The sequence below is a fragment of the Phyllostomus discolor genome, chromosome 2 (assembly GCF_004126475.2).
Source record: "Phyllostomus discolor isolate MPI-MPIP mPhyDis1 chromosome 2, mPhyDis1.pri.v3, whole genome shotgun sequence".
Taxonomy (NCBI): Eukaryota; Metazoa; Chordata; class Mammalia; order Chiroptera; family Phyllostomidae; genus Phyllostomus; species Phyllostomus discolor.
In genome coordinates, this window is record NC_040904.2 from 117,213,766 (window position 1) to 117,227,154 (window position 13,389).

At 38.5% G+C, this 13,389-nt stretch overlaps 1 protein-coding gene across 1 annotated transcript in view; it reads right to left on the reverse strand.

The window, feature by feature from the left end:
* The window catches only part of BRCA2 (BRCA2 DNA repair associated), a 79,659-nt gene that overhangs the window by 7,976 nt on the left and 58,294 nt on the right, over positions 1-13,389 (reverse strand). The window contains exons 21-24 of the mRNA XM_036018396.1: positions 10,320-10,441; positions 7,702-7,900; positions 5,962-6,125; positions 5,740-5,878 (exon numbers count right to left, since the gene is read on the reverse strand). Coding sequence (XP_035874289.1) covers positions 5,740-5,878; positions 5,962-6,125; positions 7,702-7,900; positions 10,320-10,441 — 624 coding nt within the window. The remainder of the gene's footprint in view (positions 1-5,739; positions 5,879-5,961; positions 6,126-7,701; positions 7,901-10,319; positions 10,442-13,389) is intronic.

A 13,389-nucleotide genomic window follows, 5' to 3' on the forward strand; every position in this document is an offset into this window, starting at 1 on the left:
ATATACTAAGGGCTTGGTGATGATGAACTCCTTTAACTTGACCTTATCTGGGAAGCACTTTATATGCCCTTCCATTCTAAATGATAGCTTTGCCGGATAGAGTAATCTTGGATGTATGTCCTTGCCTTTCATGACTTTGAATACTTCTTTCCAGCCTCTTCTTGCCTGCAAGGTTTGAGAAATCAGCTGACAGTCTAATGGGCACTCCTTTGTAGGTAACTGTCTCCTTTTCTCTTGCTTTTAAGATTCTCTCATCTTTAATCTTGTATAATGCAATTACAATGTGCCTTAGTGTGTTCCTCCTTGGGTCCAACTTCTTTGGGACTCTCTGAGCTTCCTGGGCGTCTATTTCCATTGCCAGACTGGGGAAGTTCTCTATTATTTTTTAAAATAAGTTTTCAGTTCCTTGCTCTTCCTCTTCTTCTTCTGGCATCCCTATGATTCAGATGTTGGAACGTTTAAAGTTATCCTGGAGGTTCCTAAGCCTCTTCTCGTTTTTTGAATTCTTGTTTCTTCATTCTGTTCTGGTTGAATGTTTCTTTCTTCCTTCTGCTCTAAATCATTAATTTGAGTCCCAGTTTCCTTCCTATCACTGTTGGTTCCCTGCATGTTTTGCTTTACTTCACTTTGCATAGCCTTCACTTTTTCTTCTACTTTGTGCCCATACTCAACCATTTCTGTGAGCATCCTGATTACCAGTGTTTTGAACTCTGCATCTGATAGGCTGACTATCTCTTTATTGCTTAATTGTATTTTTTCTGGAGCTTTAATCTGTTCTTTCATTTGGGGCATAATTTTTTGTCTCGGTGTATCTGTTACGTAGTAAGGGATGGAGCCTTAAGATATATGCCAGGGTGGGGCAACCTAGTGGCTGAGTTGTGGCACTGCATGTGGGAAAGGGGTCCAAAAGGGAACAATGTCACTTGCTTGGCTCTCTGCCGACTTTCCATCATTTCCCCCCCTACCCACAAGCGAATCGGGCCCTTCTGGTTCTGATTCCCAGGTGGGTGATTTGTGTACATTCTAGGACCCTGTCTCCCCATTGACTCCACTGTGAGGGTGGGAATTCCTCCCATCACTGCAATCCCCACAGGTTTTTTCAGTGAGAGGTTTTGAGGCTTTACATCCCTATGCCAGAACCCTGGTTACACGGTATGTCTCACTCCCTAGTTGTTCCTCTCGGTTTATCCTCATGCAAATGTGGGACCATCCAGTCCAAAAGCTGCTGCCTCTCCCACCCCAGGAGCATCCAGTTCTCCAGCCATCGCCTTGTTGCAAGTCTGCTCCACTACGGCTGCCCGTCTCTGCCCCTCCTACCAGTCTAGATGAATTTCTTTAATTCCTTGGTTGTTAGACTTCCATACAGTTTGATTTCCTGGCAGTTTTGGTTGTTTTTTGTTTTTAAATTTGTTGTCCTTCTTTTGGTTGTGCGAGGAGGCACACTACCTACCTACACCTCCATCTTGGGCAGAAGTAGAAATCCTTTTTTTCTGGGGTTTTGCAGAGCTCACTCTCAGGATCCCTCCCACCTTGCTGGCCAGTCCTGTCTCTCTAACTGGCTCCTTTCTATGTCCTCTGCTTTCAGGCATCAGAGTGCTGAGTCATTTCTCTACTCCTTTCACACTGCATGACCTCAGCCAGTGTCAAGACTTGAACGCCACCTAGATGTTGATTTCCTAGTTTATACCTAGTTTATACCTAGCCAAGACATGCCCCCTGATCAGATTCCTGCATTCAACTGTCCAGCAGAACTCTCCACTTAGATTAAACACCTAAAACTTAACTGTCCAAATTGAGCTCCTACCCTTGCCCACAGAGCTGTTTTTCCTTGCAATCTTCCCATCTCAGAGAATGGCAACTCTTGTTTTTCCAGGTTCTTAGACCAGTAACCTTGGTACTGACTCCTCTCTTCAACCCCATGCTATCCCCCTACCTTCCAAATACAACTAGACCTGACTACTTCTGACCACTCCCGTTTCTTTTGTCTGGTCCAAACTGTAATCACATTTTGCATAAATCTTCAGTAGCCTGCAGCTGGTTCCCCTGTTTGTACCCTCATGCCCCCTGTAGTGTATTCTCAATAGAGCAGCCTAAGTGATCCCCTGAAAACCTGGTCAGGTGGTATCATTCCTCCCATTGCCTTCAGAACTCGAGTTGAGTTCCATACAAGGCCCACCATGTGGTCTAGTCCTTCAGTGCCTCTACCCTGGCTGTGATTACTCATTCCCTGGCCTCTGCCTATGCTTCAAGGCACCAGAGAGGATCCTGCTGTGTCATGATCGTTTCTTCTGCCTGGACCTCTCCTTCTCCAGATGTTCACATGCTTCCCTCCCTGTTTGTTCAAGTCTCACTCAAATCTCAACTCTGTAGTGAGGTCTTTCTTCCCCTCCCTATCTAAAGCTATATTTCTCTTGCCTGCCCCTGATACTACCTGTCATTCCCTATCTCATTTTTTTCTTAGCAGTTACTAAGAAAAGTATAAATGTACTTATTTATTTATAATGTCTCCCTCCCTCCTATAACATAAGCTCCACGAGGGCAGGGATTTTTGCCTGCTTCATTCATTGCTACTCACCCAGCATTTACAAAAGAATGTGTGGAAGGTGTGGGAAAAGTCACAAAGTCTGATTAAGATGAAATGAAATGCTATGAAAACAATGTAGCATATTAACATATTAGAGTCAAAGAAAACTCACAAAGCACTGAAACACAACTTACCAAAAAAAAAAAAAAAGAACACAGCAAAGAGCACAACCCATAAGAAAACAAAACTTTTCCCATAAGAAAGGGGGAAAAAAAAGACAGTTTCTAAATTCTTCAAAACAGATTTATGCTATTGAACTTAATAGGAACATGTACTTGAGAAAGTAAAAGCTTAAACATGGGATAAGTAGCCCTGTAAGACACAGAGAGTGCAGGGCCAAAGAAGTAAATTGAGGACATCATATATGATCACAATGGGTCAGATACATGTATTAGAAATATCAAGAAATAATACATATTACAGAAAATTAAATTATGAACATAAAGGCTAGATATAATAATGGTGAATGAAAATGAAAGAGAAAAAATAAAAGCAATCAGAGAATAGGTAAAAACAAAAACAAAAATAATGCAACGTAAGACTAACTGGTATCCTTGAAATTGAAATCCCAATAAATGGACAGCAGACATGTTCAAAGAAATTACAGAATACCCATGAAATAAAGAAAGCACCAAGTCTGCAGATCAAAAGAGCATTCTGTGTCCCAGAAGAATTGTGTACAGAATGCTTTCACTAAGACACAGTTTAGTTAAGCTTTTGGAGTAGAAGAGAAAATATTTTTTTTCTTTAGATATCCAGACTGAAAAAGAAAATGACTAAATGGGGGGAAAATTATGCCAGTTTCAGACTGTTCAATTCCAAAAGAGTAATTTGCACAAAGTTCTGAGGGAAGGAAAGAAAGCACGATCTCACAATATTATGCCTAGGTAAGACATAGTCTCAGAATTAAGGTAATAGGTACGGCATGGAAAAATATGAGGAACTTGTGGAATATGGTGCATATGAGGCCTTCTCGAAAAGGAGATGGACACCAAATCTTAGCCAAAGAGTAGGAGAAGGGAGAAACATGACAGGGAAGTTGATAAGTAAGGAATCTCGCAAATATTTAAGACCCAACCCTGTACCAGGAGCAGCTTTAGGAGCTGAGGATATGGCAGTATCAAAGTCTCTGTCCTTGTACAGCTAATATTCTGGAAGAGGGAGACAGAAAAACATAAACATATTGTCAGGCGCTGCTGAGTGCTATAGAAAATTTAAAGGTAGGTTGGGAAGGGAAGAGAGTACTGCTCTTTTACAAATGGTGGTCAGGGAAAGGTCATTTATAAGGCTGCATTTCACCCATGACTTGAAAGAACGAAAGGAGCCAGCCATGTGGCTGTTAGGAAGAAGCTTCTGGGAGGAACAACATTGAGTATAAAGGCTCTGTGATGAAAGCTAGCTCAGTGGGCCCAAGAAGAGCAAGGAGATGTCAACACAGCTGAAGTGGAGTGAAGGACAAACTGCCAGGGGAGGAAACTGGAGTGCCAGGCACAAAATCATCAATAAATAGAAGTCTTTCTGCATAAAGTCAGACCTCAGCTGGTTTTGACACTTCCTAGTACTTAGGGAGACAAGATTTGGACTTTTTGATAGAATATATGGAAAGAGATAAGGAAAAAGGAATGTGCAATGTCATATTTAAGGAATAAAATATAGATGTACTTGGCTGAGATGTTGAGAGTAGTAAAAACTGAAGCTGACACTGCAAAGGTTATTTCTTTTCTTTTTCTTAAAAACATTTCTATTTACTTATTTTTAGAGAGTGGGGAAGGGAGGGAGAAAGAAAAACAGAGGAACATTTACATGTGAGAGATACTTCAATCAGTTGCCTCTCACATGCCCTCAACTGGGGACCTGGCCCACAACCCAGGCATGTACCCTGACTGGGAACTAAACCAGCAATCTTTTGGTTTGAAGGCTGGCATTCCATCCACTGAGCCACACCAACCATGGCTATTTCTTTGTTATTTAAAATTATTTATTCCTTAAAAATTAAAAATAGAACTACTGTATGACCCATCATTTCCATTTTTGGGTATATATCCAAAGGAAACAAAATCAGTATGTTTAAAGGATATCTGCCCTCTCATGTTCACTGCAGCATTATTCATAGCAGCCAAAACAGGGAACAACCTAAGTGTCTGTGAAGAGGGAAACAGTTAAAAAAAATGTGGTATATACAAGGGAATACTATTCACCCACAGAAAAGGAAATTCTGCTATTTGCAATAACACAGATGGACCTTGAGGGCATTATGCCAAGTGAAATAAGTCAGAGAAAGACCAGTATTGTATGATCTCATTAACATGTGGAATCTCAAAAACAAAAGAAAAAAAAAACAGAATCAGAAATAAAAACTCAGAGGAAAAGTCATCAGACTTCCTGCATAGGAGAGAAATCTGCCTCCCAGGCCTCTTTGCTATACAAACATTCTTTAAAAGATACTCTGAGACAATGGCTGCTACCGCATATGTAGAAACATCACAAGAATTGCTCTCCTACATGAAGAACTGATAGGACAAATAGAAAATAGCCAGCAAGGTGGGAAATTTTAATCCACCAATACTAATAATCACATTAAAGATGATTAGATAAAACCAGTTAAAAGATACAGATTGTCAGATTGGGTAAGGCAAGACCCAACCACACTGTCTACAAGAAACAAATTTTGAATACAAAAACATCGACAAGTTAAAAATAAAGGAATGAAAAATAAATATACCATGCAAACTAACACCAATGATAAAAAAATATTGGAGTAGCTATATGTAAAAAAGTCGGCTTTAGAACAATGAATACATATCATTAGGGATAATGAGAGATACTGCAAAGGGGAAAATAACCCAAAAATCAAAGCTGGAGACAGAGGCCTGAATGTGCAACTGCACAGGGAAATTATAATCATCTAATAGTAATCACTAAACCCTGTAGAAAATTTTCTAGCAATTTCTTTAAAATTAAGTAGTCGGGATGGGATGTAAGTCCTTCCCTTGTAATACTGTACAGTTGATTTACATTAAGAAGTGAGGTTAAAACAGGCCTATTTTCAAACCACTAGTTACCAAATTTGCTGATTTGTAGCTCCAATTAATCCTAAAACAAATTTTAAAAGACAATGTTTTTAAAAAGCTACAACTAAATACACTGTATATTACCTTTTTTTTTCACAACAGAAACTACCAATCCTATTAGGTCCACCTCAGAACAATGTGGCTGGAAGCCTGGATTCCATAACTGTTTGAAGGGAATGGGCTCCCTTGGCTGATAAACTTGGAACAGTATTTCATCAGAAGCCTACAAGAAAAAAAATTAGCATGTGTAGATTCTATAAACTCATATGCATTTATCAAAATTAAAAAATTACAATGAGGACATACCGGTATTTGTTGAAACTGAGTGTTTTTGGTTGCTGTTAACTGTATTGTAGCTTTTCCAGATTTATTTTTAGATCTTGATGTTGCAAGATGATAGATTCTGTATCTCTTTCCCTCTGTTAGCAGGGAATATAAATCTGATGATGGGCGCCAGATACTTAAGATAACTATTCAGATAAACAGGAAAAAGACAATGGAAGAACTTATAATTATTAAAATTCCTGTCTAAAAATGAATACTTAAGACAATGACGAAATCAGAGTCAAGCATGAGAAGAATGCAATGCGCTGTTACTGGTCTGACAATGGAGAAGGCCACATGAAAAGAATGCAGGAGGCTTCTAGAAGCACATGCTGCACAAGAAATAGGGATCTCAGTCTTTCAACCACAGCAAATACATTCTGTCAGGAACTACATGAGCTTGGAAGAGGACCCTGCGCATGAGATAAAAATGCAGCCAGCTGACACCTGGATTTCGGCCTCACAAGGTACTAAGCAGAGAACCCATCCAGTTCTTCCCAGACTTCTGAACTGGGAGATAACAAAACAAATTTTACCCCAGGGAAGGAAAAGCCAGTGATCCAAGCAGGTGGATGGGAAGGGGAGGGAGGCAGCTAAAAGCCTTTCTCCATTGCTGATCCCAAATGGATTTGGTCTCTTCCCAATGGACCAACCAGGAGAACATTGTATTTAGAATTGCTAGTCCTTAGTTTTCATTAAGCACTAAAACTACTGTCACATTAAATTTGGTAACTTGACTCCAGGAAGTCTCCTTCTTTGGTCCCAGGGTTAGCCTGAAAAAGGAATCTGGGCCAGATTCCAGCATCTGTGGAGACCTGGAAGACCCAGGCTCCTCTGAGGGCAAAGGTGAGACCCATGGTGCTCCCTTTGTCCTGGTGGACTCTGCTGCAACCCAGGGGCCGCCTTAGGATGGGACCTGGTGGATGCAGGCTCCTTTTCTAGTCGGTAGAAAAATTTGGTCACGAGTTCTAAAGGACTGTACAGCTAGTAAAAATGTTCATCTCCAAGTGCTAAGGAGTATGTATCTCTTTGATTTTGATATTTTGGAACTTTCAGCAATTACAAAGGACTGAAAACCATGGCTGTCTTTTGGGGGCCACTTTGGAGGACATGAAAACACAGGTGTGAGGCTGGAGAAAACAGCCAAGAAGAGACAGAGACAAGAAAGAGCCAAAAATGACAAAAAAGAAGGGCGATGGAAGGGAGAGGAGCTGGTTGACCATGCAGTGGTTTCAGTTGGTGGGTCTGGGGACCACAGCTCCTTTGAGAGCTCCCCACCCTTCACCAATCGACTCTAGAACCTGGAAACACCGGAAATCATAAAGTTGCCAGCTCAGCATTTGTTTCTGCAAACTTTTATTTCCAGGTTCTCAGGGAGGGATGAAGTATGTTATGTTGGTTTCCAAGTGAGTGGAAGCCAAGTTTGGAGCCTTGTCAGCATCCTTGGAGATCACTGTCAGGTACAGAAACTCATAAAAGCTTTGGGTCATATGTAACTTTGTTAAAAATTTATACTAAATGAAATATAATTTTTTCTACCTAAAAAATAAATAATACTGATAACAACAAAGATCTAAAGATTCTATTATCATTTTGTGGGCACTGGTAGACTTTGCTCCTCTGATATGCACTAACTTTATACTTCGTCTAGCATTTGCAATAATTTTATTAATATAATACTTTAACTTAAAATTGATAAAGACAAAAAATTTACATACTGACCTGAATCTTTTTCTTTTTTCTCATAGCTTATGACACGCAACTTCCACACGGTTGTAACATCCCTCGATAACATTTGCTCCCCTTTCTCAGCAGACTCTATAGCCTTCCGGAATTCCAACTGGATCTGTGCTTGCTTCCTGTCATTCAACATCTGTCTATGATTATTTAAGGCTCGTAACTGTTCTTCACTAAAATAAGCCTGTGATCATTTAACATATGAAAGCATTTAAGGTTGGAATAAAAAACAAAACAAAAACAAAATACCTCATCTATTGTAACTGAATCACTTTAAATGGGGGGTAAAACACAACAGAATTGAGTTCATTTTAAGGGTGTGACAATACAAAAATTGAGATTAATATACTCAGCTTATCACATAACAAATATGTTCTGGTGTCTTAAACTGTTTACTAATCTTCGTGATCAACTTCCCTAGGGACAAAACAATCCCTGCTTGTAAATGTACTCTAATAATCACATCCATCAACATCAATGACATTCTAAATGGCTAACATGTGAAAGTTTACTCTATTTGAGAAATGGATCTATGTGTGGGAAATTTGTTAATTCATTTAATCTGTATAATAACCCTATGAGGCAGGTATTCTTATTGTTTCCATGTTGCAGATGATGAAACTGAGGTGAGAGAGAATAAATAACTGCAGAGGCACATGGGTAGGGTTAGCTCAAGAACCCTCATTCTTAGCCCCCGTAGTGTAATCTCATGAACTCTCTGGAAGAGCTGATACAATTTAAACAGACATGTGCTAGCCCCAGCCCGGTTGCTCAGTCAGCTAGAGCATCATCCTGATATGCCAAGGTTGTAGCTTTGATCTCTGATCAGGGCACATATGAGAATCAACCAATAAATGCATAAATAAGTGGAACAACAAATCAGTTTCTCTTTCTTTCTATCTAAAAATTAAAAACAACAACAAAAAACCCAAAACCAAAAACCAGATACGTGCTATAAGCACTTCTTGCCTCCATACTTCTCTCTCAATTACTTCATCAAACTGCTGTCTTTACTTCTTGGGAAACTCAACCAGTGTAACAAGAATAAATTAATGAATGAATAAAAAATAAAAACAAATAAATCAGGACATGGAATCAGACAAATAACACACTAGAATTGCTGTTGCCTTACAAATCTTAATCTCATGATCTACATGGGGCAGGGAGACTTCAACTCTGTAGTCTGAAAAGGGCTAAAAATGTAGACAGTGTTTAAGCAAGAATTAAAAAGAAATCTATGATTTCCAAAGGCCCACAACATTCAGCACTGTCACTGAAAACAAATCCTTTTGACAGAATGTTTCAGAAATTGATGGTTATTCTTCCAAGAATTATAGCGATAACTTTACCTGAGTGAAATCTCAGCATCATATAAACTCAGAACCATGGAGATTGGCCCCTCTCAGACCTTCCTTTGATAGAAGGTAGACAGAAAGTCTAAGAGATAAATCACTTGTCCAGGTATAAAGTGGTAGGACCAGGTCTAGAATTCAGTCCTGCAACTCTCATTCTGCTCATTACTTCCTCCTTATAATAAATTACATAAAAGGATACCAGACTAATAAATATTTCATTAAATTTTGTGAATGAAATTAAAACTATCTTCATGATGACTCAGAGAAAGCACAAGCTTCAACATATGTAATAATATAAGCTATAGAAGCAAATGATGTTTCAGGAAAGCAAAATAAAGCCTTAACTTACAGACTTGTAACAAGTACACTCACAGGCTTTCAAACGGGACTCAAACAACTCAAATTTCACAGGCAGAATCTGAGTTGTATCATTTGGGAATATGAGGGAATTCTATTCAGAATAACACTGCTTAGTCTCCTAGTGGAGAATTGTTTGTTTAGCTTTTGTAGTCTCATTTATTTTTAAAAACTTAAGGCTATATATAATATTTATTATCACCATATTAATGAGAATTATCAATAAACAAACAACAGTTTTCCTAAAATTTCTTACCCACTCCCTATCTAGCAAACCAATCCTTGCATTAATTAGATACCTGGGTGTCTACAAATTTAGGAAGTAATTTACCTTAATATATGAAATGATGTTCTAACAACAGCAACTAACATTTATAAGAAACTTTATTAACAGTATTCTTTTACATATATTATGTAATTTGATCCTAAAACAACTTATTTTATGCCCATTTTAAAGCTATTTTATGTCCAATTTGCTTTGCTAGTAAATGGCAGAGGAATGATTCTAAAGCCTATGCTATTTCTAACACAGTTTAATTCTTATGCACTTGTCTATTTAAGTCTCTTTGAGGTAGAGATCATGAAATAGTCTCTGGATAGGATCTGAGAAAGAGCTGAGAACATGGAAACTAAGATACTGCTTTGAAATCACTTGTTTTATTTCAAAAGTAACCAAGTTTTGTCTGTATTTTAAACTACATTTAATATATAAAATTACTTAATGCTCCTATCTATCCTTTATTTGATACAGAATCATAACTATACCACCATGTCTAGCTCATCACTATGGATCCCAGAAATGCAAACACCCCCTTTGAGAAGCAGCATTTCAACATACTGCTTCCCGGGACAGCCAGAGAATGCCCACAACACGCCCTCTTCTTTTCTCACCTCAAGGTAACTGGGGTCTGGCACAGTCCTTACTGCTTCATAGAGCTCTGCACCATCCTGAAGAGCACATACTTGCTGTCTGGTTAGTGCACATGACAGTGTACATTGTTTTGTTACATTTTCTAGGGAAAAAACAGCATTATTAATTAGCTAATCCACAAAGTTAACAACCCTGAAAACAAGACAACCAAGCAAAAAACATACAAATAAAGGAAGTTAAAAAATAAGCTTTCTAGGTAAATGTGAAGCTAGTGTATTCATGATTTAAAACATTGTCAAAGAGCCCTGGCTGGTGTGGCTCAGTGGACTGAGCAAGGGCCTGAGAACCAAAGGGTCACAGGTTTGATTCTCAGTCAGGGCACATGCCTGGGCTGTGGGCCAGTCCCCAGTATGGGACAAGTGAGAGGCAACCACACACTTGATGTTTCTCTCCCTCTCTTTCTCCTTCCCTTCCTCTCTCTCTAAGGATAAATGAATAAAATCTTTTAAAAACATGTCAAAGAGTTTACCTGATTTATTTGTAAATTAAGTAAATCCACAATTCACTTAAATCATGAAAACAGCATGAATTAGTAATATGTTTAAACAAATCAAATTTTGAGAGTGTAATTTTTTTCAGATTTATATAGAACATGAGGTTAAATAATAGAGAAAATCATGAAGAAAGGCAGAACATAGATTTCAGCAATAAAAAAGGTAAATAAAAAAGTAAATTACATGACCTATAAGCAAAAACACTATGATCTGTACTATTAAAATTGATGCCATAGGAAAAACAAGTTCTAGCTCCAAGTAAAACAACATAAAACTGAACAACTGTAATAACAAAAACTGCAAAATTACATAATGAAGAAAAAGACACAGAAGAAAGAGAGTGACAATGATTCAGGGGAAAATAGTTTTTTGAGTGTTTTCTTTTTTTTCTTTTTAATGTATTTGACATATAACACTGTGTAAATTTAAAGTGTACGACATGTTACTTTGATACATTTATATATGCAATATAATTGTTTTTGTTATATACTGCATTTATGTATGCAATATAATTGTTCTTTGTATGATTATTTATCACATTGCATAACTAAAGTACAATACAGTTCTTTATATTCAGTATACTGAGCATTAGATCTCTGGCTTATTTACTACTTGTTGCAAGTTTGTACTTAAATACCATCAGTATTACCCCTCACCCTATCCTCTGGTAACCACCATTATATTATTCTCTATTTTTTATGAGTTTGTCTTTTTTATACTTTACATGTAAGTGGTATCATACAGAACTTATTTAGCAGAAAATAATTTGATGGTTCTTTCCCTCACTGCTATTCTTTCTCTAATACTGCAAAAGGTACTATAAATGCTTTAGTACTGAAGCTTAAGAGGGAGTTTACTAAAGACTTCTGAAAAGTGCTATGGGTATGTCATGTATTATTATTATCTAAGACAATTATAAGCATCTAAAAGCTCAGTGTGTTGAATAAAGATATAATAATTTGGGGTCAGTTCATTGATTATCTGTCTATTTATGTAATAATCTCTTTAAAAAGCCCAAGTGCCCATCAGTAGATGAATGGATAAAAAAACTGTGGTATATTAACATAATGGAATACTATGAGAATGTAAAAAGAAGGAACTCTTACCTTTTGCCACAGCATGGATGGACCTGGAGAGTAATATGCTAAGTGAAATAAGCCAGTCAGTGAAAGGCAAATACCATATGACCTCACTTATATGTGGAATCTAATGAACAAAATAAACTGATGAACAAAATAGAACTAGAGGCATGGACACATGGAACAGACTGACATCTCAGAGGGGAGGTGGGTAGTGAAGACTGCATAAGAGGTGAAGAGATTAGCCAAAGAATATACATGCATAGCTCACAGACCCAGAAAACAGTGTGGTGAAGGCCAGGGGAGGAGGGCAGGGGCTAAATGGAGGAGGGCAAAGGGAGGGAAAGTGGGGAACATCTGTAATAGGGTCAACAATTTTTTAAAAAGAAAAAATAAAAAAAAGAGAGAGAATATAAAATATTAATTCAGGACTTCTGGCCAAGATGGAGGTGTAGGGAGATTTTGCCTCCTTGTACAACCAAAAGAAGAACAACAACAAATTTAAAAACCAGAAATAACCAGAACTGTCAGAAAATCAAACTGTATGGAAGTCTGACAACCAAGGAGTTAAAGAAGAAATTCATCCAGACTGGTAGGAGGGGCAAAGACAGGCAGCCGAGGTGGAGAGGATACACAGCAGAGTGGATGCTGGAGAACCAGGTGGGCAAGGCAGTGGTTGTCAGACAGGGCAGTCCCACATTTGTGTGAAAATAAACTGGGAGGAACAACTGGTGAGCAAGAAAGACTGTGCAACCCAGGGTTCCAACGTGGGTAAAGAAAGCCTCAAAAACTCTGACTATAAAAACCTGTGGGGGTTGCAGTGGTGGGAGAAACTCCCAGCCTCAGAGGAGTCCATTGGAGGGGCCTGTAAGATCCTAAAAAAAACACAAGCCCATCCACCCAGGAAATGGCACCAGAGGGGCTCAATTTGCTTGTAGGTGGTAGAGGAAATGACTGAAAGCTGGCTGAGAGTTGAGCAAGGGCCATTGTTCCCTGTCGAACCCCTCCCCCACATATAGCACCATAACATAACAGCGGGTTGCCCCACCCTGGTGAATATGTAAGGTTCTGCCCCTTACCATCTAAAAGGCACACCGAGACAAAAAATCACGGCCTGAATGAAAGAACAGACCAAAGCTCCAAAAAGAGAACTAAGAGATGAAGAGATAGCTAACCTATCAGATGCAGAGTTCAAAACATTGGTAATCAGGATGCTCACAGAAATGGTTGAGTATGGCTGCAAAATAGAGGAAGAAGTAAAAGCAATGCAAAGTGAAATAAAGGAAAATGTACAGAGAACCAACAGTGACAGGAGGAAACTGGGACTCAAATCAATGATCTGGAGAAGGAAGAAATAAACATTCAGTCAGAACAGAATGAAGGAACAAGAATTTTAAAAAATGAGAAGAGGCTTAGGAACCTCTGGGACACCTTTAAGCTTTCGAACATCTGAATCA